At 45.7% G+C, this 24,051-nt stretch overlaps 1 protein-coding gene across 3 annotated transcripts in view; it reads left to right on the plus strand.

The window, feature by feature from the left end:
* The window catches only part of TTLL1 (TTL family tubulin polyglutamylase complex subunit L1), an 87,033-nt gene that overhangs the window by 47,747 nt on the left and 15,235 nt on the right, over positions 1–24,051 (plus strand). For 2 of the 3 annotated variants that reach the window (XM_053254883.1, XM_053254884.1), the window contains exons 7-8: positions 14,289–14,432; positions 20,129–20,215. The exons of the other annotated variant lie outside the window; for it this stretch is intronic. In XM_053254883.1, coding sequence (XP_053110858.1) covers positions 14,289–14,432; positions 20,129–20,215 — 231 coding nt within the window. The remainder of the gene's footprint in view (positions 1–14,288; positions 14,433–20,128; positions 20,216–24,051) is intronic. 3 annotated transcript variants of the gene reach the window in all.

Genomic DNA, 24,051 nt, shown 5'->3' on the forward strand with positions numbered 1-24,051 from the left:
TTACCCTACCCAACCTGCTGTAATTACTAAATTTCAAACCCTGCTGAAAGGTCCATGTTAGAAAAATAGTTCTTTAAAGTAAAACAAGAAAGGTTCCCAATCTTCTTTGAAACATTCCAAGTTTTCATCCCTTATAAGTGTTGCAAGGTTTGCCATCTCCTCATATTCCAAAATTTTTATCAACCAGTTTTCTTTTGAAGGCATTTTATTGTCTTTCCATTTCTGCGCGTATACTATTCTAGCCACCGTGGTTGCATACATTAAAAAAAGTTAAGTTTCTTCTAGAAAACTCTCCTTGCGTTATTCCCAGCAAGAAGGACTCTGGCCTCTTAGGAAATGTCATTTTAAAAAATTTCTTCAACTCATTATATATCATATCCCAAAAGGCCTTTGCCTTCCTGCATGACCAGCACATATGAAAGAAAGTTCCTTCACATTGTCCACATTTCCAACATTTATTTGAAACATTTTTATACATTAATGCTAATTTTTTGGGTGTCAAATACCACCTGTACATCATCTTATAATAATTTTCTTTTAAAGTATAACAGGCAGTGAACTTTAAATCAGTTTTCCATCATTTTCCCCAAGCTGCCATCTCTATATTATGACCCACATCTTGAGCCCATTTTATCAGTCGTTTTAACCACTTCGTCTCTTGTCTCCTCCAAAAGCAACAACTTATACATCTTAGAGACTAATTTTTCATCATTTTAAATTGAACCATAGAATCTCTTGGTACCTTGTTCGTTGTGGCATATACAGAATTTAGACAAAAAGCTGAATCTGTCTGTTTATCCATCTCTTCACTTGAGGTTCCCAAAAGAAGTGCAAGTTCCTCCCTAAGCACTTTTCTGATATCTTGCCCATTTTTTTTCTGGGATGCCTCTAAACCTCAGAAAGCGCTCTTTTTGTCTGTTCTAGCAAAGCCATCTGGTCTAGCAATTTTTCCCTATCATCTCTTAATGATCCCAGGTCTTGCTCCAAACTTTCTATTGTCATCAGCTAATTTTTTCACTGTCTCCTCAATATTTGATGTTCTCTTATTCAGTGTTTGTATGTCCTAACTTACTTGTTGTAAGGTCCCAGAGTTAGCTTCTAGTAGCTGTTTCATAGCAACTAATGTCTCATTCAGCTCTGAGGACACTTTCCCTTTCCCCCAAGCCTGGGTTTGGGACAGAAAGCCTTCTGGCTTGTGTTGGATTCTATTGTTTAACTTTTTGCATTATTTCCAACTCTTCTTCACATCAAGCAGTATGTAAATAGTCAAACCCAGAAACACAACTCTTAGAGCAAAATTCAGGCCTCCAATTGTTTCCAAATAGACTCAGCTCCAGACCGCAGCCCTTCTGTCTTATCACCGCAAATTTATTTTCCCACGGTTCAATGGTCCGCCTTCTTCATCTAATTGGTGCGGTTTCTGATAGACATATTCAACAGCAAATAGCACTTGCTTCTTAAGTTTTACTCTTTCTGGAGAATTCACAGAATAGTCCCAACTACTTGACTTTTTAAGTTTTGGAATTTTTAACCATCAGTTCAGTACTTGAATTGCAGCATTTAATACACAGAATCAGTTCCAAACCTTAATTTATGGTTGACAGACTCACACAGACCTCTCAGCCACGGCTTGACAGGAGCCCAATCGTTACAGCAGCAGCAGGTAAAATTCCAGCAATTTATCACTGATCATGCTTCGGGGTAAGCTTCTTGACCTATAGCCATTAATTATAATCCAAACCAAAAGAAATTGGATGCTGGAGAAGTTTCTGTCCTTGGATTTCCAAAGGAGGAGTATAGCTTGATGAATCCCAGCCCCCACCGCTCGACTTAAATCAAAGCTGTACTTTCCAGCACAACTTGAGATAAGGAGCAGGCTCCGGGGGATGTAGTAGGCAATCTCAGTCCAAACCCTTTAATCCAGGGTGGTGGTGGGGGGAGTTTAAGCAGGCTCAACCCCTGCAAAAAACAACTCCTCCTTGGTCTCCCCTGTCGGGAAGCATGCAGCCTCTTCAGCCATCCAACCGGAAGTCTACTGAATGGGGATTTGAACTCGGGTCTCCCTGGTCCTAGTCCAGCACTCTAACCACTACACCACGCTGGCTCATTGACATTTATTGGTCTTTAAAAGGGCTAAAATTTGTTCTGTGGAGTCATTTTCTCCTCTCCCTTGTTCTTGGATTGGTTATTTCATTTCAGTTGCTGTATTTAATCTCAAGAGTTTCCAGCAGTTTGACAAAGAGCATTGAGCATTGTTTAAACATTGTTTAAACATTGCATTGTTTAAACATTGCAACACATGTACTCAAGTTGGTAAGATCTTTGTTTTATTTGCTTTTACCTACGCATTAAAAGAGGTCTTATAATATTGTTTGGAGAAATAGATGATATGCCTAGATAAAATTTGGGCAAAAAAGGTCAATGTCTCACTTTTCAGCACTTCTTAACTTACTGTAACTGCAGTAATTTTTATCAGATCTCCTTGAAATTAGACACATCTGTAGACCTCATCATGCACACCCAATTTCTAGTTATTACCTCAACAGTTGTCCTATTTATGAGCAATAGACTTTTGAGACATAATGGTTTCTTTCTTTTTGCTACTCACTTTAACTATAGGGGCACTCCTATGCCTTTTAATAAGGACATTTCCTAGGTACTTAATAGGTTGTCTCTCCCATATGTATCCTGGGTGCTGTAATTTTTTGTGTGTGGATGTTCTGCTTCAGTATTTTGTTTTAACTGCGTTTTTATTTGTATTACTACTTGTAAGTCACCTTGACAGTCTGCGAAGGGTTTTTAAAGTTATTATTTATTACAATGCAAGATATAAATTTTAAAATTAATTGGATGCAAGGGCTGACGAATAATGAACTTCCTAGATGGGTCCTTCATGAAGCTGCTTGGGAATCGTCCTTTGAGTTTTCAGAACATGTGTGAGAGCACTGTAATATGATGTGGATGAAGTTCACAGGCTTGTTTCAGACATCATAGCTAAATAATACCTTTACTGTTAAGATAATAATGTGATGTGGGCCCACATGCTCCTTCCTCTCCTCATTTGTGCACTTTTTAGAGATAAGCTATGGTTAGCCATAGTTTGCCCATTTTGAACTTGATCTGTTTTTTTGATGTGGTCTCTGTCATCTACACAAATGGGCTATGCGCCTGCGCAGAGACCTTGTCGGAATCTAACAAGCTCGATTCTCTTGCTTTGGGTGGGAACCCCATCCCCAGCCGCTATGTGCAGCTGCGCCACTTTTCATCCCCTCAGTCTTGCTTCGTCCATGCTTCAATGAAGATCATGGAGTTTGCAGCTTGGCAATGAGTAGGATTAAGATATCCCCTTGTTTTTCTCCTTGCTTATTTGGTTTTTTCTTATTGTTTCTCCTTCTTTCTTCACGTAGTAGCATTTTTCATTCCTTGCGAATTTGTTTTGTGGGGTTTGCCCCTATTTTGGAGCTTTGATCCTGGCCGGGATGGAGCATGGTGGCCCAGGCACGACAAACTTTAAGAAATGCATTCACTATGGATCTAAGATCCCTTCCCCCAATACTCATACCGAGTGTCTATTGTGCCTGGGGGAATCCCATGTTGTCAAGACCTGTCTTCACTGCCAGAAGTTCATGAAGCAGGCTCACAAAAATAGGGCTTCTCTCCTGTGCGCAGCCCAAGAGACCATATGGAGTGTCACAAACCACCCCCTTTGACGCCGGTAATGACCCAGACTGCTTTGATACCGAACGCTCAAGATGAAAATCCGGGCTCCCCCTCGGGGCCAATGCACACGGCCCAAGACTCTTTGGCTCATCTGGAGCCCAATTATGAGAGCAATGATAGCTTTCAGGCTTCAGAGGCAGTTTCTCTGGGATCATCCCTGCTCGATGTCCAGTCTGACTTGAAACCAACCTCCTCATCAGAAGACCTGAAACTGTATACGGCGTATATGACGCGAATTGCTTCCACCCTGGGTGTGAACCTGGGTAACCAACAGAAAGGAGAGCTTGACCTGTTGTTTAGCCTCATCGATACTGAAGCCAAGGTACTGGCTGCTCTGCCCCTAAATCTGGCATTGCTGAAAGTCTTAAAGGGCCATTGGAAGAGGCTGATGACGCTCTCTCAGCCCAACAGGCATCTGGAAAGTTTTTATCGGGTGCAATTGGATGAGGATACATCTTTTTTGAAGAATCACCCCATCCCAAATTCAACAGTCGTAGAGGCATCCCTACAGAGAACCACGGGCCACAGCCAGTCCGCACCAAGTGATAAAGAGGGCAGAAAGTCGGACTCTTTCGGGAGGCGGCTATACTCTGCCTCAACACTACATCTAAGGGTGACAAATTACCAAGCTTATAATGCCCGATATAATCATTTTTTTAATAGGAGAAGGTAAGCCCATTTCTGGACCTTCTCCCGCAAGATAAGAGAGATCTAGCCAAGTCATTTGCCAAAAGAGGCCATTCAAGTGGCCAAACAAGAACTTTATTCTGCCCACCATTTGGTGGAATGTCCGGCTAAGGTGATGGCTACTTCAGTGGCACTCAGAAGACATGCATGGTTGCAGTCGTCTGGACTGCACTATGAGGCCCGATCGAGGACGTGTCCTTCAAAGGCTCTAACCTATTTTCTGAGCAAACGGACGATATGCTATAGAAGGTGCAAAAGTTGAGGAGCACAGCACACTCCATGACTTATGTTTTGCCTACTAGTGAACCGCAGAGGACAGCCAAGTGGTCGCCCTACCAGTTGCGAAAGGTTCCTTCCCTGCAGCAGTTTCCTTTGGAACAGTCCTTTTGTGGCACTAAGTTCCAACTGAAGTACAAGTTGGGAGGCCAGCCCAGTAAGCCAGCTTTCCAAAAGCAGAACCTGGGTGTTCCCCAGAAGAAACAATGACTCGGGGCACTACAGGACTCGCCTGGCTCCATTGTTGGCAAGCTGAGACAAAGTGACTACGGACCAATGGGTCCTCACAATCATATGTCTGGGCTATGCCCTGGAGTTTTGTGGGACACGGCCGGTGTCTGGGGTGGTGGTGACTCCTTGCACTCCAGAGTTAGAACAGGAGGTGACTGCCCTCCTGGAAAAGGATGTGATCGAGTGAGTTGTCAACCCAGACAGCCCCAGGTTCTACTCCCAATACTTTCTGGTACTGAAGCCAGATGGTGGCCAGTGCCCTATACTAGACCTCAGGGCTCTGAACAGATGTTTGACGTACAAAGGTTTCCGGATGTTGTCAGTACCAGGACAAAGGCATGTGGATGGTATCACTGGACTTAAAAAATGTGTACTACCACGTGTCAGTCCATCCGCAGCATCGACGCTTCCTGCGTTTCCAGATTGTGGGGATCCCCTATCAATTCAAGGCCCTACCATTTGGCCTCATGACCGTGCCGAGGGTCTTTATGAAATGTCTGGCCCCTGTGGTAACGTTCCTGCAGAAACAAGGTGTGCTGGTACTGCCGTATCTGGACAATTGGCTGATCGTGGCCTGTACCAGGTGGGCTGTTCTGGAAGCCCTTGAGATCGTGGTGGATGCCCTGCAAGAACTGGGTTTCCAGATAAACTTCAAGAAGTCGCAGTTAGAACCCTCCCATTGATTTCAGTTCACTGGGCTGATATTCAACACGACCTTGGAGACCTTCCTATGGGCTATATAATCACTCTCCAGAAGTTGGTGGCAGACTTCCTAGCTGGGGGCTCACAAACCATGTGCTCTGTGCAGTGCCTGTTGGGACACATGGCATCCAGTACATACGTTCTGCCTCAAGCACGTCTGCGAATTCACATCATTCAGAGGTGATTTCTGGATGTGTTTGATCTCCTTTGGGATCCGGGCCATCTCGAGCGCACGCCCCCTCCTTGGGTGCGGGCAATGGCAGAGTGGTGGATGGACATGCAGCACCTGGGTGTCGGTACTCCGTTCCAAGCCCCTCAGACCAGCTGGGTGGTCCCAATGGACATGTCAGAGCTCAGTTGGGGTGCGCATCTGGACGGGCTTCTCCTGAATGGGCATTGGTTTCCTGAGGAAAGGACCGGGCACATCAGTTATCTGAAGCTATTGGCATTTTCAATGCTTTCAAAGGCTTTCTGCCCCTGATTGGGGGACATTCGGTGTTGATACAAACGGACATCACAATGGTGAGCCTACGTCAGTCAACAGGGCAGCACATCCTCAAGGAGCCTGCTGTTTCTGGTCCTGGATCTATGGCATTGGTGCGTGGCACATGCAGTGTCACCCCAGGCAGTTCATATCCAGGGATGAATGAATGTCCAGGCAGACACTCTAAGCAGGATGACAGTGGTCTCACCCGAGTGGGCACTGCATCAGGGTGTTCTGGGGGACGTATTCATGACATGGGGGGATCTCAACTCTGGACCTGTTTGCGACACAGGACAATGCACAGTGCGCCCTCTACTGTTCCAAGGGTGGGCAGGGCGAGAGTTCTCTGAGGAATGCCCTGGTCATGTCCTGGACTGGTCTCTCCTGTACTTGTTCCCTCTGTTTCCTCTAATCCTGAGGGTCCTGCGCAAACTGAGGGTGGATTGGGCAATCTTGATAGCCCCGTGGTGGTCCAGGAGGCCTTGGTTTCTGACCCTGATGTGCTTGGTGGTGGACTAGAGATGCCTACCTGCCCTGCCGAACATGCTGTCTCAGGAACAGGGACGGGTTCTACACCCGGACGTTCGGTCCCTTCATCTGACTGCATGGCAGGTCCTGCCAACTTCCTGTTGAGAGTTAAGGAAGTGTTGGTGGCTGCTAGAAAACAGTCCATATGGAAGTCGTATGATCACAAGTGGACTCATTTCACTTCTTTTGCTTCCGAACATTAGTTTGATGCATTTAATCCATCTGTTCAAGATGTATGTAACTATCTATTGTCCCTTAAGGAATCTGGTTTGAAGATTTCATCCCTTAAGATGTATTTGGCTGCCATTGTGGCACGTTCCCCCTCTGACCGGGCTTTCTGGTTTAAAGACCTAGTAGAAAAGAGTCTTTTGAACTCTTTAAACCCTTCCCTGAAGGGTTTATCACACATGTTCCCAGACGATCTGGTTATGTCACCAGCTTGAGTAGTCTTGGCTGGTCTACTACGGCCGCCTTTTGAACCATTGACTTCAGTTGATCCCCACCTTCTGACCTGGGAGGTCACCTTTTTGATGGCCATTAGCTCGGCCAGGCATGTGAGTGAGTTACGGGCCCTGAGGGCTGACCAGCTGTACCTTCAGTTCCATAAGGACAAGGTAGTGCTCAGGACAGATGTCAAGTTCCTACCCAAAGTGGTGTCCATGTTTCACCACTCATCCCCGCTCACTTTACCAGTGTTTTCCCCAAATCCTTCATCGGATGCAGAGAGGAGGTTGCACTGTTTAGACGTTCGAAGGGCATTGTCTTTCTACGTTCATAGGTCTTCTGAGTGGAGGAAATCTGCCTCCTTGTTTGTTCTCTATGACGGGCCTCATAAGGGTCTACAAGTATCAGTCCAGTCCATGTCTAGGTGGATTGTTTCCACAATTGAGCTTTGTTATCGGTTGGCTCATAAACAATTGACTGCAACAGTTAAGGCACACTCTGTTAGGTCTGTGGTGGCTTCTGTGGCCTTTGATTGTATGGTCCCGTTGGACGCTATATGTCAGGTGGCTACTTAGGCTTTGCCTCATTTGTTTATTCGTCATTATGCAATTGATACCAGAGCACAGAATGATGCTGTATTTGGCAGGAGTGTCCTGCAATCTGTCATGCCCTTGAGCTCTGACAGCGAGGAGGAAGGGGAGGCTGGCAGCTTTCCGGCCGAGTCAGGAGTGTCTGAGGGGCAGAGCCCAGCTGTCAGCATTCCTGAAACAGCTGTGGCAGATCCAGCTGGTGATTTGGAGCAAGCACGGCAGCCTGACTCAGCAGAAAGCATGGGGGACCAATGCGAAGGAGGGCAATCTAGTGAACCACCGATAACTCCCCAACAGCGCAGAATCACGAGACGCAGAGAACAATTAGAGGCTGTTAGAAGAAGCAAACGCCTTTTGCTGAAGGCTGACCAGCAGTGAATTCCTACCAGCTGGGAGCTCTCGGCTTGCTCTATAAATAACCTCTCTAGCCTCCTACTCATTGCTGAGAATCAACGTTCGTAAATCAACCTTGCCGTTCAGCCAAGCAGTCTCGGATTTCAACAGCTCCGCTTGCTTCGTGAACTTCCTTGGTAGCAAGCCAGACCTTGACACAATCCATTTTTAGTTGATATACTTGTTTCTGAAATAAAAAATTATGGCAGATTATATTTGGTTCTGTTATTCCCTCCTCCTTGGGTGCTATCTTGTTATGCCTCCATTTGTGTAGAAGACAGAGACCACGTTGAAGAACTACAGGTTACTTACTTGTAACTTTGGTTCTTCTAGTGGTCATCTGTACTTTTACATGCCCTCCTATCCTCCCCATGGGGTTCACTGAAGCTGGACTCTGTGACTAAGGGGATGAGGAGTGGCACAGCCGCATACAGCAACTGGGGGTGGGGTTCCCAGCCAAAGCAGGAGAATCAAGCTTGTTAAATTCCGACGAGGTCTCTGCGCAGGCACATAGCCCATTTGTGTAGAAGTACAGATGACCATTAGAAGAACCAAAGTTACAGGTGAGTAACCTGTAGTTACCAGCAAGACTAGTGTTGTTAGACAGCGAGGACCTGCTGCTGATCCCTGAGATCACCTCTGTGCCCATAGCCTTTGTGTGGTGGCAACTCACAAAGTTCCATCTAGTTTGCTGAGAGCCCCCTGGAGTCAGTCCCCTTTACTATGAATCAGAAAATAGAATTAGTGTATGCATGAGAGGAAGGAAAGCGCAAACAAGCTCACAGTACACTTCCCCAATGACCAAACCATAGTTTGTCTATGATATTTGAATCTGGCCATAATGTCACTGCAAAACCTAAAGAGAGAGATAGCATTAATAGTGATCCAGGGATGTAGCTATAATTGAGCGGATGGGTTCAAAGAACCCAAGGCCCCCAGCTCCACCCTCCATATTTTCTTCATTATCTCCCACACTCTGAGGGGCTGCCAGGAAGAGGGGTGAAAACAGGCCCACGCTTCCCTAGCTACGCCCCTGCAATTATCTTTACTTACATAGTTTATTGAAAGCAATTTTGGTATCCATATGGATGTAACTGTGGGCCAAGATGATGGCTTTACAGCCTTTTTAATCAGAGCAATCCCAGGGGGTGGCAGAGGCGAGCCATGTGGTGTGCTGAGTATATTTGTTGCCACTATCATCAAGGCCACAGTTTACCAATTTGCCTATTTGTGAACATTATGTCATGGCCTTGTTTGTTAGATTCAATTATGTGTCTTTTCTTTTTGTAAATGTTTATATCCCAGCTATTCGCCAGCACTCTCAGATTAAGATTGTATGGTCTAACCTTAAGGCCTGTATAGAAGAGCTGCAATGCCACACGCACATACTGTGATTGCCGGTGACTTTAATGCCAGAATGGGAATTAACAATAAGATGTTAAATTTCAATTTCTAAATTTCAGTGTTTCCCATTGGCCCATGAAGTTCCTCCACCATTAATTGCCTGTCAATTTAAGGACAGAATGGGTCTGTATCTGTCCCAAACTTTTGATGAATTAAACTTGCAATTGCTGAATGGTGCTACAACTGATGACCACCCTGATGAATACACTTTTGGGTTCCAGCAACTCCTCTTATGTAGTTCGACTGGATCGGTTTCAGTTTGTGACTCCCGAGGATATGGACAAGCTACTTGGAACAGGGAGGCCTACCACATGTTCTCTTGACCCTTGTCCAACATGGCTTGTTCTGTCTTGGAGGGAGGCTGTTGTAGGAGGCCTGGTAGAAATCATAAATGACTTTCTGAGGGAGGGCAGGATTAAGGAGGCAATTATTAGACCTCTTCTAAAGAAGGTTGCATTAGATCCCTCAGAGTTGAGCAGCTATAGGCCTGTTTCCAACCTCCCATGGCTGGGCAAGGTAATTGAGCGGGTGATGGCCTCTCAGCTCCAGGCAGTCTTGGAGGAAACTGATTATCTAGACCCATTTCAGACTGGCTTTGGGGTGGGCTATGGGGTGGAGACTGCCTTGGTCGGCCTCATGGATGATCTCCAATTGGGAATTGACAGAGGAAGTGTGACTCTGTTGATCCTTTTGGACCTCTCAGCAGCTTTTTATACTATCGACCATAGTATCCTTCTGGAACATCTGAGAGTGTTGGGGGTGGGAGGCACTTTTGTACAGTGGTTCCACTCCTACCTCTCAGACAGATCCCAGATGGTGTCAATTGGAGACTGTTGCTCTTCAAAATCTGAGCATAAGTATGGTGTCCCTCAAGGCTCCATACTCTCTCCAAAGCTCTTTAACATCTACATGAAACCACTGGGAGAGATCATCAGGGGATTTGGAGTGGGGTGTTATCAGTATGCTGATGACACCCAGATCTACTTCTCCATGTCAACTTCTTCAGGAGATGGCATAACTTCCCTAAATGCCTGCCTGGAAGCAGTAATGGGCTGGATGTGGGAGAATAAACTGAGACTGAATCCAGATAAGATGGAGGTACTTATTGTGCAGGGTCAGAACATAACTCCAGAGACCATTTTGATCTCCCTGTTCTAGATGGGGTCACACTTCCCCAAAAGGAACAGGTTCGCAGTCTGGGAATACTTCTTGATCCACACTTCTCCTTGGTATCTCAGGTTGAGGTGGTGGCCAGAGGGGCTTTCTATCAGCTTTGGCTTATACGCCAGCTTCATTCGTTTCTTGAGATGAATGACCTCAAAACAGTGGTACATATGTTAGTAACCTTCAGACTTGACTTCTGCAATGCACTTTATGTGGGGCTTGTATGTAGTCCGGAAACTCCAGTTGGTACATAATGTGGCGGCCAGGTTGGTCTCTGGGTCATCTCGGAGAGACCACATCACTGCTTTGCTGATAGAGCTACACTGGCTGCCAATAGGTTTCCAAGCAAAATACAAAGTCCTAAACGGCCCTGAGTATTTAAGAGAATCCCTTCTTCATTATGAGCCCCACCGCCCATTGAGGTCGTCTGGAGAGGTCCGTCAACGGTTGCCACCAGCTCGGCTGGTGGCCACACAGGGACGGGCCTTCTCAGTTGCTGCCCTGAGACTGTGGAATGCGCTCCCTACTGAGATACGATCTTCCCCATCTCTGACAATTTTTAAAAAATGGTTTGAAAACCCACCTCTTCACCCAAGCTTTTTCAGCTTTTTAAAATTTTTAGGTTTTAATCTGTGGTTGATTTTTAAATAGTTAAAATTTTTTAAGTTTTTGTATATGTTTTTAACTTGTTTTATGCTACTGTTGAACAATTTTAAAATTGCTAGTCATCTGGAGAGTGATCACCTCCCTGGAGAGTTGCATCTGAATCTCTCTGGAAGCCTACTATTTGCTGAACTAACCCATTTTTCAAATTTAGATCTGGAGGTGCATTCCTCCTCAGTTAGGTGGTCTGATAGTCTGGGGGGAACAGCTTGGGTTAATGCTGGGATCTGAAAGTCTTACCTCTCTCCGCTTGGTACTGTTAACAAATGAGATGGATGATGGTATTTTAGACCACTATAATAAGCTTGTTCAGGCACTTAAGCCTGTATTAACCTGCTCCAGACTCCCAATGACAAACAAGACCACAGTTTATTCTAAGAGCTGGTTTGATAAAGACTGCAGTAATGCTAAAAGTGATCTTATTAATGCTTATCAAGCATACAGGGCTTGTCCTTCGCTTGCTTCCCTCCAGAGCACCATACTGCAGAAAAAACTATACAAGCAGTTGTTGAAAAATAAAAAGAGAGATGTCGTGAGAGTAGCCTGGCAGCAATTGATAGCAGCTACAGAATCTAAAAACCCTTCACTGTTTTGGCGTATGATTGTCAAAAATCATACCCATCTTATCCCATCTTGTGGGACAACCCACCCAAATTGTGTGATCCCCACCTTGGTTTGGGAAGAACACTTTCGTAAGTTATATAAAAAAGATGAAGAAACTGGTGCAACCCCAATATTGGATGCAGGTCAGCTGCCAGAGTGGCCTCCTGTGTCCTGTTCTGAAATAGAAGCTTTGGTAAGAAAGCCTGGCAAAGCCCCGGGATATGACCATATATCAGCGGAGGTCATCAGTAATAATCTGTCATGGTGGGCCCCAGTCCTGGCTTTTATTATTTCCATATATAGCTAGGACAGCTCATGTTCCAAAGGATTGGGGTGTGGCAGTAATCATTTCAATTTATAAGAAAGGTATATCACCCCAAGGTCCCTGAGAACTACAGACCCATTAGTCTGCTCAGTGTAGTGAGTAAGCTGTACACCAGACACTTGTATGAGAGACTACTAGGCTGGTTTGAAACGGAGAACATTTTGGTTGAGGAGCAGTTTAGCTTCTGTGCTGGTCTCTCTGTTATGGACCCAGCCATAACTTTGCAGCATATAGTAGGAAAATACTCCTCCAACTCTGGTTCTGCTTTGTATACAGGTTTTGTTTATTTCAGGGCCACCTTTGATTTGATCCCCAGGGAGAAATGCTGGAACAAGCTACTAAATTCACCAATAGATCGTCATCTACTATGTTTGATAATTAAGCTACATGAAAATTCCTGTATAACGGTGCACTGTAGTGCACAGGGGCACCTCACCATTGTGCTCTTTGGCTTCCTACTGCAAGAAGCACTCACTGGAAATTAATTATAATAAAACCAAGATTTTAGCAAAGAGACCAAAAATTTACAATTGGACAATACATGGGTATAAGTTAGAACAAATAAAACAATACTGAAATACTACCTTGGTGTAGTATTTCAGGCCTCTGGCTGTAGATCTGCTCATAAAGAGCGCACAGGCAATTCAATCTTATTACCACTCTAAGGCTGCCCACTTTATCCCTGCTGCTATTAAACTTTTTGAGGCCAAAGTTCGAGCACAGCTCTTGTACAGAGTGCAGCTGGGCTGCACTAAACTCTAATTTCTCTAAATAATAACTCTAAACTAGAAGCAGTTCAATCCAATTTCCTGAAGAATAAGCTCAGGTTCCCAGCTGTGTGCCTAGGGCTGTTCTACGACTGGAAGCAGGGTTGCTCAAAGTAGAAGCTAGAGCTTTGATTATTATTTTTGAATTCTGGCTTAAGCTGGTTTTTCATCCCACTGGTTTAGCTCCACTTGTGTTAAAGGACGTCTATCACTCAAGGTGGGGAAAAGGGGTGGAGGAGAGGCTATATCATCATGGCTTTCCCACCACTGCATCGCTAACCTTGGGTTATGAAAGAGCCAGAGTCAAAATAAGGGAAAGAGTTTATGATATGGAGTGGCAAATTGATCAGGGCTCCATCCCAGCCGGTGTCTTTTGGGACAATCAAATTCTGAGCTTTATCTCTGCCAACTATTTAAACCAGTTAACAGACCCAAGGTACTACAGAGCTCTGACATTGGCCCGATGCAATGCCTTACACACAGCTGTGATGGAAGGAAGATATCAAAAAATCCCTTACGGAGAGCTTATTCGCCCCTGTGGCTCTGGTGAGATTGAAACGATGGCTCATGTACTCTTGTACTGTCAGTACTATTGTGGCATTTGGCATAAGCTTATCTCCCCATATATTAGCACATATCCAGGCTGTACTGATTCTTTTTATCTTAATTTCCTCTTGACAGATCAGAATGACTTTAGATCCTATAATGTGGCCAAGTTCTGCCTCATAGCTAACAAAATTTGTTTCAAGTTTAATAATAACTAAACATTTTCATGCCTGTATGTATGTTGTGTCCACTTGTTGGATATGCTGTTGCCATACTTAGTACAGAATACAATATGGAATGAGATATAACACTGTTCTGTATTAGGCTGTGATTGTGCTGTCTTGCCCCCTTTATACTCAGTATCATTCTGATACCAGCTGATTAATTTTTACATATAGTTTTATGGTCATAGTTTTAACTTTTAGCTTCTTCTATTCACTATGCTATGTTTTTAGGTAATTTTATAGAGATCCCTTATTACTTTGTAGGAGTAGATTGTCTTAACTGTTTTTGGTTTATTTTGCTGCTATGCTGGTCAAAGACCAAAATAATGACTATGCTATGTGGGCCACGGTGTGTTCCCACATCTTGATTAACATCTTAGCAACACTGCCATGGGCAAGAAAAGACTGTTTCACAACTGATATGTGGCCTATTAACTGCTTGCTTAAATATATTAACAAAGAACCCTGTAAAAGTATTAGAGGTGTTTACAATAATACTAAATATGTAGACTTTGATCTGATGTCTTTACTCTGTAGGATGATTACAATCACATTCATGGTGGCAAATGGACAGTGAGTAATCTTCGCTTATATCTAGAAAGCACTCGTGGAAAAGAAGTCACCAACAAATTGTTTGATGAAATTCACTGGATAATTGTGCAGTCATTGAAGGCTGTTGCAGTGAGTAGACAGTGCATGCTGATTATCACTCTCCAGGCTCTTGGCAGTGAAAACAAAAAAAAGTAGTCTTTGTGCTGCTTCTTCTGCCCCCTAATATTGATGCTGTAATGATATATCTTCCTTATATTTTCAGTGCCCTATAAAAAAATCTCACAGAGTTCACTAAACAGAGAGTAAACAGGGTGTGTATATATAAATATATGCATTTATTTATGATGACTGACAGGTCTTTTTTCTTAAAATTATTTCTTTGCAATTCTATTTTGGTTCTTCTTCTTTGGTCCTAACAAGGGATTCAGATGTGGCTGTAGGTGACTGTATCTTTGTGATACAGATGTGGCTGTAGGTGACTATTTTTGTGATACAGTTTCAAAGAATCACTTTCCTGTTCTCTGGAGCAGATATACTGCAGTTATTCTGCTGGGTTTTTCTCTGCCTTCTTCTTTGCCACCAACTAAAGGTAAAGTGTGCTGTCAAGTCGATTTTGACTCCTGACGCCCACAGAGCCCTGTGGTTGGCTTTGATAGAATACAGGAGAGGTTTACCATTGCCTCCTCCTGTGCAGTATGAGATGATGCCTTTCAGCATCTTCCTATATCACTGCTGCCCGATATAACAGGCCCCAAAAATATTAAGGTGAGAAACTACATGGTGGAAAGGTGGGGGATTCACCCAACTTTGCTAGGAACTAATGAGGAGGTTGCCGCTCTGATTTGGGTGGGATACTGCCGGGGCGGGGGAATTGAGGAACACTCTCTCTCTGATATTAAGGCCTTTGATGTATGAGGTGGTGGCAGTTCTGATGGGGGGTGGGTGGATTGAGGAACACACACTCTCTCTCTAATTGTCTCTAATGATCCTAGTAGTGGAGTTGGAAGCTATGTTTCCCCAAGTTTCTCCCATGCTCCTAAAGTGGAAATACCCTGAGCTGGGAGGGCCAAGATGATGAAGAGACTGGCTAACAAATGTTCAGAGAGTAAAATACCTTTTATTTTGGCGGGGGGCTGGCCTTATGGTACTTCAGCTCCAGAGGTATCAGGCAGATCTGTGGCATCACTTAAATTAAGATAGGGATAAAGGGATAAGATAGGGATCCCTGCCAAGAAAGATTCCATCTGCCTTGGAATCCCTTCTCTTTAATTCTGAGTGTATGGAGGGAGATCACTCTGTAGTTTAACAGTAGTACAAGAAAAGCACTCTGCAGTTAGTCGTGGTAGAAAGAAAAAGGCACTCTGCACATGTGTTGGCACCACTGTAATTCTTAGGATCCACCAGACAGCAAATTTTGGGGCAGATCTCTTCCTGGGGTGTGTGTGTGGTGGGGAGTGGGGAGATCCTAACCTTACAGCACTTCACTTGGCCCCCCTCCAGTATCCCCCCACCAAAAAAATTAGAGCTGCAGCCACCTGATACACCAAAAACCTGCAGTACAAGAGAGAGAGTTCCTCAGTCCCTCTACCCCAGTAACCCACCCAAATCAGAGCTGCAACCTCCTCATTAGTTGGTAGAAAAGTTGGATGAATTCCCCCATGTAGTTTCTTCTTCCATGGGAGGAGAGTTGGTCTTGTGGTAGCAAGCTTGAATTGTCCTCATTGCTAAGCAGGGTTTGCCCTGGTTTGCATTTGAATGAAAGACACCTCCTTAGGGCAGGGGTGGAGAACCTTGGCCCTCCAGCTGTTGTTGAACTACAACTCCCATCATCCCCAGCTACAAGGTTCCCCACCCCTGTCTTAGGGGATGGGGCCGCTCTGGGAAGAGCATCTGCATGCTTGCAGGCAGAAGAGTCCACGTTCTCTCCCTGACATCTCCAGATAGGGCTGGGAGAGATTCCTGCTTGTAACTTTGGAGAAGCTGCTGCCAGTCTAAGACAATGCTGAACTAGATAGACCAATGGTCTGACTCTGCATAAAGCAGCTTCCTATGTTCTCACCTTAATAATTTTGGGGCCTGTTAGTTGGCAGCAAAGAAGAAGGCCGAGAAAACCCAGCAGAATAAACTGCAGTATATCTGCCCCAGATAAGAACAGGCAAGTGATGCCAATGAGGTGCATTTTCAGTCGTTTAAAGCTAACTTTAAATATATTAAATATTTGTTCTTGAAAACTATAAAAGTCACAACAGTGATTCTTGTTTCACTACCTACTGTTCATGTGACTGAATTCAGATACGGGACTGGTACAGAAATCTGAGAGTTAGGAAAAATCCCAATTGCCTGAAAAATCCTTTTAAGCTCAAGGAACCTTCTCCAATGGGCCAAGCTACTCTACATTTAGACGAAGGGCAAGGAAGAAGAGAACAAGCTTGATTTGCCTCATGGGGTGATGAAGGGATATCTGCTGATGGTCAACCTCACCATGGCCATAAGTTAACCTATGAATCCTCCTACTCGGGGCTTGAAGTTCCATTCAAGAGGCAGTGACATTCTTCCAAGGAAATTCATAGCTCGCAGAAGTGATAGACCAACTTTAAGTCAACTAGGGTAGGCGTGAGACAGCAGTAGGTGTGAGACAGCAACGGAAGCCACTCTATTGGCTGAAAGTGCCCCTCTGTCATCACCTTTTCCAAGCATTTCCCCATTTGTGAATTGGAGATTGCTCACAGAGGTCCCTGAAAATGACCTAGGAGCCTCTTGGGACAACCTCTCATTTGAGAATGGGATGAACAAGAGGAGGCAACGATGGCATGATGGAGCAAAGACAGTTGCTTCAACCATAGGTGGCTAAAGTAAAGCCCCTGTTCTGAGAGAACAGGCTCTCTGTTGCCCTGCTCCCTTGGCCTTAGCCACACCCTCGCCAGCCCTGCCTCCCCACATCAGATGCTGGTCCTAACACCACCTGTTCTCCCCTTTATCTTCCAGGAGCCCCACATGCTCTCTCCAGGGGCCAGGACAACTGCTGCTTGCTGTATTGGGTAGGCAGCATGCATTACCCAGCATTGCTGGTCCCTTTCTAGAAGGGAAAGATAGGGGTTGGATGATGCACACTACAAATACAACAAGCAGTGACCACACTGGCCCCAAGACAGAGTGTGTGGGGTGCCTGTAAGGTAAGGGGGGGGGGACTAAGTGGCATCTGCAATAGCATATGACACAGGAGGTGGAGCCTTAGGAGCTCACATGCAGCACCTAGAAGATGAGGGGAACGATGGGCAATGTCAGCACCAGTATCTGATGGCCCTGCCTCCCCATGTCAGATGCTAATATCACCCATCTTTCCTTTCCCCTTCTGGGCACCATGTGTGGTCTCCTGGGGCCAGTGTGAGGGCAAACTCTAGGGGTGTGCAATTCGGGACCCGAACCGAATCACCCCTGTTCTGTTTTGTGCCCGAATATGGGCCACCCGAATCACCCTTGATTCAGTTCGGATTTGGATTTAATCCGAATACGAATCCGAATCAATTCGGGGGTAAAAAAGGGTCCCAGGGGCAAAATTTTGGGGTGGGGTGGTAGTGTCCAATGGGTGGAGTCTACCACTCCAATTTCAGGGGAATTGGGCAAAGGGCTGATTTTTGAGGAATTTTTGAAATTTTAGTGACTTTGGGGCAGTTCGGGGGCATAGCATGGGATCTGGGCAAAAGGAGTGGGGTGGGGTGGTAGTGCCTAATGGGTGCAGGCTACCACCCCAATTTCAGGGGGATTGGGCAAAGGGCTGATTTTTTGAGAATTTTTGAAGTTTTAGTGACTTTGGGGCAGTTTGGGGGCAGAAAGTGGATCTGCCCCAAAAGAGTGGGGTGGGGTGGTAGTGCCTAATGGGTGGAGGCTACCACCCCAATTTCAGGGGGATTGGGCAGAGGCCTGATTTTTTGGGAATATTTGAAGATTTGGTGTCTTTGGGGCAGATTGGGGGCAGAAAGTGGATCTGCCCCAAAGGAGTGGGGTGGGCTGGTAGATAGTGCCTAATGGGTGGAGGCTACCACCCGTCCCCAATTTCAGAGTGATTGGGCAGAGGGGTGAATTTTGGTGAATTCTGAGGTTTGTCTTCATAAGGTGAAGTGTGCTAAATTGATTACTTCCTCATATTCATAGTAATTGAGAGTGTGAAAAAGTGAAAGTGGGGTCATGAGAGTTGTCTAATTGAAAAAAATCTCATTTGCTATGATAGAATGAGAATTCACACCTCAGAAAAAACTTCTGAGGTGTGAATTCTCATTCTATCATAGCAAATGAGATTTTTTCCAATTAGACAACTCTCATGACCCCACTTTCACTTTTTCACACTTACTATGAATATGAGGAAGTAATCAATTTAGCACACTTCACCTTATGAAGACAAACCTCAGAATTCACCAAATTTCACCCCTCTGCCCAATCACTCTGAAATTGGGGACGGGTGGTAGCCTCCACCCATTAGGCACTATCTACCAGCCCACCCCACTCCTTTGGGGCAGATCCACTTTCTGCCCCCAATCTGCCCCAAAGACACCAAATCTTCAAATATTCCCAAAAAAATCAGGCCTCTGCCCAATCCCCCTGAAATTGGGGTGGTAGCCTCCACCCATTAGGCACTACCATCCCACCCCACTCTTTTGGGGCAGATCCACTTCCTGCCCCCAAACTGCCCCAAAGTCACTAAAACTTCAAAAATTCTCAAAAAATCAGCCCTTTGTCCAATCCCCCTGAAATTGGGGTGGTAGCCTCCACCCATTAGGTACTACCACCCCACCCCACTATTCTGCCCCAGTCCCCACTTTCTGCCCCAATCTGCCCGAATCTGCCCCAAAGACATGAAAACTTCAGAAATTCACCAAAAATCAGCCCTTTGCCCAATCCCCCTGAAATTGGGGTGGTAGCCTGCACCCATTAGGCACTACCACCGCACCCCACTCTTTTTGCCCAGATCCCATGCTATGCCCCCGAACTGCCCCAAAGTCACTAAAAATTCAAAAAATCCCCCCAAATATCAGGGGACATTGGGGGTGATTCGGTTCAGCCCTGAATCACCCGAAATTGCTCGTTTCGGGCACAGATCGTTCTGTGCCCGAAATTTTTTGCACATCCCTAGCAAACTCCCCCCTCCCCCCAAAAAACCTATAGGGGTGGCAGCGGAGGTGGGAGAGGCAAGGCTGGTAGGTGACACCTCGGGGGAGGTGACAGGCACATTGCCTGCACTTGCCACCTGAGGGCATTGTCTCACCTTACTTCATGGGAGAGCTGCCCCTTGCTCCATAGTTCTACAGAAGTAGCAATTTGCTATGGACCCTTGACAACTATCCCAGGATGCACCCTTTGATGCTTACCCTGGAGTAAACTGCAGCCTTGATTCCCATGACACCATATATCAGAGTGATGAATTGGTGACCCAAGGCTTTCATGGGGCCCCAAAAGCTTGTTGGAACAAAAGTGGTGCTTCATCAATTGGTTTTCTATCAAGTCAGTCACATCTTTTCTATGCCGGTATCACTCCAGGTCTCCCCTATTACCTAATGTTGGAAAGAAATATTGAACAAAAAATTACAAATTTCGTTCAAAAAAGTGTGTGCTGTGACTCTTAAAATTGCTAGCACCTTGAACAGCTTTTGAGGAGCAGTTAAGTTTTAGGGCAAATTGAATGTGGCAATATATAAGAATAAAGCAAATCATAGGTGCTTCTATTTGATATGCCTAGCAAATTATTTAAGCAGTCTACTAATAATGCATAGCTAGTAAAAGTGTGCCAGTCTTTTTCTTTCTGTTCTAATGTTTACTTTAAACTCTTTCAGCCTGTAATGAACAATGATAAACACTGCTTTGAATGCTATGGATATGACATCATCATTGATGATAAGCTTAAACCATGGCTCATTGAGGTAAACAGTTATGTTGTCCTTTCAAGTTTCTTCTTTACAATGGTACAGGAAAGCATCCTGCTCTTTGAAGCTTAAAGGATTTCCTTTTTCAATATAGAAAGGAAGTCGTTTCAACTTTGGCAGCAAACCAGCAGAAGAAGGGAAATTCTGTTAACTTTGAGTTTGAGCAATACTCCTATGAAGTTGTCTTATACTGATCTATGTAGCCAGATACTTTCATCACACCTTGGGAAAAGATAATAGCCTTGGCTTGCAACCTTAGTTCCTTTTAAACAGGACAGGACAGTTATTTAACCTGAGATCTGAGGAAGCCCTTCCAACTGAGGTGGTCCTTGGCAGAGGGTGATATGACGCTGGAAGGAGGATATTCCAGGTGAGGGGAAGGTGTGTGGGCTATATCAAAGCCATCACACCCTCTGGTCCTTCTCTCATCCAAAAAGACCCCAATAACTCTCCCAGCAGCCCACCTTGCCTGAAGCTGGTGCTAATAGAGCCAGCGTGGTGTAGTGGTTAGAGTGCTGGACTAGAACCAAGGAGACCCGAGTTCAAATCCCCATTCAGCCATAAAACTAGCTGGGTGACTCTGGGCTAGTCACTTCTCTCTCAGCCTAACCTACTTCACAGGGTTGTTGTGAAAGAGAAACTCAAGTATGCTCTGGGCTCCTTGGAGGAAGAGCGGAATATAAATGTAATTAATAATAATAATAATAATAAGAAGAAAATAAATAATAAATGCTGGCATAAATAAATAAATAATGCGTCCATAAATAAAAAGACCACAGCCATCCAGGAAGTTATTCTGGATGAGTATGCAGACCTGGTGTGCATTACAAAGACCTGGTTGGATGAAGGGGGAGATGTCAGTCTCTCCCAATTGTACCCACCAGGTTTCTGGGTAGAGCATCAGCCAAGGTGGGGAGGTGTGAATGCCCTGGTTAATCAGGAAACCATCCCCCTCACCAAATGCACTATCCACCAATCTGACCAGTGTGAGTGCCTGCATGCAGTGATGGATCGTGAGACAAAGTTAGGATTCTTTTGGTATACTGCCCACCCCACTGACTTGAGGTGGTCTAGGATGTGGCATTGAAGACCCCACAGCTGTTAGTCTTGTGGGACTGTAATGTCCATGCCTTGTCTGGTGCAGCTCAGGACTTCATGTCCTCCCTAATGACCATGGGCTTGTCTCAACTGATTTCTGGTCCCACACATGTGGCAGGCCACTTACTTGGTCAGTGGTGGACAGGGGTGCTCCGTTCAAGAGGCCTCAAGACCATTATCACTATCTGGTGAAGATTGAAGGTGGACCCAATGTAGGGGTGGTGGACCAGCTAGGATGGTCTTCCCTCAGAGGCTTGATTCCTGACCGCTCTGGGGGAGTTTCCTGCTGAGAGAGTGGATGATCCTGTTGACACCTGGTTCTCCCCACACTTTGCTCAAAAAGGGGTAGTTTGGAGAGCAGTGTGGTATCTCAGCTCTGAACGAATCTGGCAGCCCTGGATGAATCTGATTACTTAGATCCTTTCCAGTCTGGCTTCCGACCTGGATATGGGACTGAAACTGCCTTAGGTCTCCCTGGTGGATGACCTAGGTCATCCACCATGTCCCACACATGGTGTGGGACAGAGGGAGTGTGACTCTGTTAATTCTCCTGCACCTCTCAGCCACTTTAGATACTATCAACCATGGCATCCTTCTAGGACCTCTTTCCAGGTTCAGACTTGGGGGCATGTTTATACAGTGGCTCCACTCCTACCTGGAGGGTCGTACTCAGAAAGTGGTTCTGGGAGATGCCTGCTTCACCCATGTCCCCATCCTGTTTAACATCTACATGAAATCTCTGGGAGATCATCCATAGGTGTGGGCTGGGGTACCATCAATACGCTAATGACACCCAGTTCTACCTATCTTTTAAGTCCGCAGACACCAGAGAGGCAGTGGATTCTCTGAACTAGGGTTTGGAAGCTGTTCTGGACTGGATGGGAGCAAACAAGTTGAAACTTAATCCAGATAAGATGGAAGTGCTCTGGGTTGGTAAAGCTGATCATCCAAGTAGTGAGGTAAATCTGATCTTGGGCAGGGTCACACTCCCTCTGAAAGACAAAGTCTGCAGCTTGGGGGCACTTCTGAACCTTGGAGGTTCAGAATCCTTGGAAGGATCTAGAATCCTTCTGAATCCTTGGAGGCGCAGGAGATAGCGGTTTGCAGAAGTGCCTTTTACCAGCTACGTCTGGTAGGCCAGCTGCAACTGTACTTGGAGAAGTCACACCTGACCTCAGTCACTCATGCTTTGGTAACATCCAGATTGGATGACTGCCATGCACTCTACATGGGGCTGACCTTGAAGATGATTCGGAAACTTCAGCTGGTCCAGAATGCTGCTGCAAAGCTGCTTGTGGGCGCAAGTAACTTCATGCGTGTCACACCCATCCTGCGGCTGCTTCATTGATTACTGGTCTATTTCTGGGCTAGATTCAAGGTGCTGGTCTTGACCTTTAAAGCTCTACATGGCTTGGGGCTGGGGTACCTGTTGGACCGCATTCACCCATATGAACCTGCCAGGACCCTCTGCTCATTATCTCAGGCCCTGCTCACAGCTCCGCCACTAACAGAGATCCTGTTGGCGGGGACTAGAAACAGGGCCTCCCCACCAAACATACACCTGTGATAGAGCTCATCAGACTGGGTTGTGGACTGAGCCTGCTTGAGGCAGGACTGGATCACATGTTGCTAATTTCCTGTTTCAGGAGGCTCTTAGCCCCAGTTCCAGTCCTGCTTCGCTTGTGTTTTCAAGTCCAGAAAAGAGCAAAGAAGAAAATATTTCAGGCTAGTTTCCTAGTTTCTTGTGGCATTTTCTCTCTACTCTTCTTCCCCTCCACCCTCCAGATTGTGCAAGGGTGGGAAGGGAGCTGTTTTTGAAAAAATTATTCCAAATTCTTTCTTCGTTCCAATTACAATTGGCCGTTAGTTCTGCTTTTATTTTCTGTCTCCAACTTGCTCATGGAGCAGTCTTTAGCCAGTGAGCTTTTGCTCGGAGAGCTCTCTGAGGGAACCCACCAGGAAATCGGAGGAGCAAGCATTAATCAGCCATCTTCCTTCATTCAAATCCCTGTGTGCTCAGATTTGCCCGCTCAAGCCGTTTCGAATGCTGCAGCGGTGGGGAAAACAGATACACCGCCCGCCTTCCTCCAGGCCACCAAAAAGACCAAACATTGTAAGGACTCAGGGAAAACACCAAAGAAAAAGCACAAGAAGCCGCTTTCCTCCATGTGATTTAGCGAGCGCCTACTGATTCAGGCCATGTGCTCCAGCAGACCATGTGGCAGCCAACGAAGGCACTCTGCACCCTCCAGGCTCATCTGAGGCTTTTGACCCGACTAGTCCGGTGATCATACTGGCAGGGGGGGACCGGCTGGCCTGCACTCCCCCCCGCCATGCTTAACCCTACTGGCATACTAATGGATGGCTCTGTGCCAGCTGAGCAACATACTGGCACTGCAGGCAGCGATCCATCCGGTCTACCAATCGGTTTCATCAGGGCACGAATGTGAGTACGTGAGTACCAATGTCCCTCCTCAGGGACCATATATTCCTTTTACCCCTGAAATGGCTAGTTGGCTGAGGGAATTTATAGCCAAAGAGTGTTTTGCCCTCCGCGGTGGTACCACACCCGGCTCTATGCCTGCTTTACCTGCGGTTCCTCAGCCTCCACCTGCCCCCCCCCAAAAGACTGAGAAACTCCAAGTGGCAGCTATCCTTCTCCTCCCCAGAAAACCAGCCCCACGAGAAAAGCCATTCCACCCTTTTGAGAGGGGATGTTTTCCCCTTGTTAGGAG

Source organism: Hemicordylus capensis, chromosome 5, assembly GCF_027244095.1.
Source record: "Hemicordylus capensis ecotype Gifberg chromosome 5, rHemCap1.1.pri, whole genome shotgun sequence".
In the NCBI taxonomy this organism is placed as follows: domain Eukaryota; kingdom Metazoa; phylum Chordata; class Lepidosauria; order Squamata; family Cordylidae; genus Hemicordylus; species Hemicordylus capensis.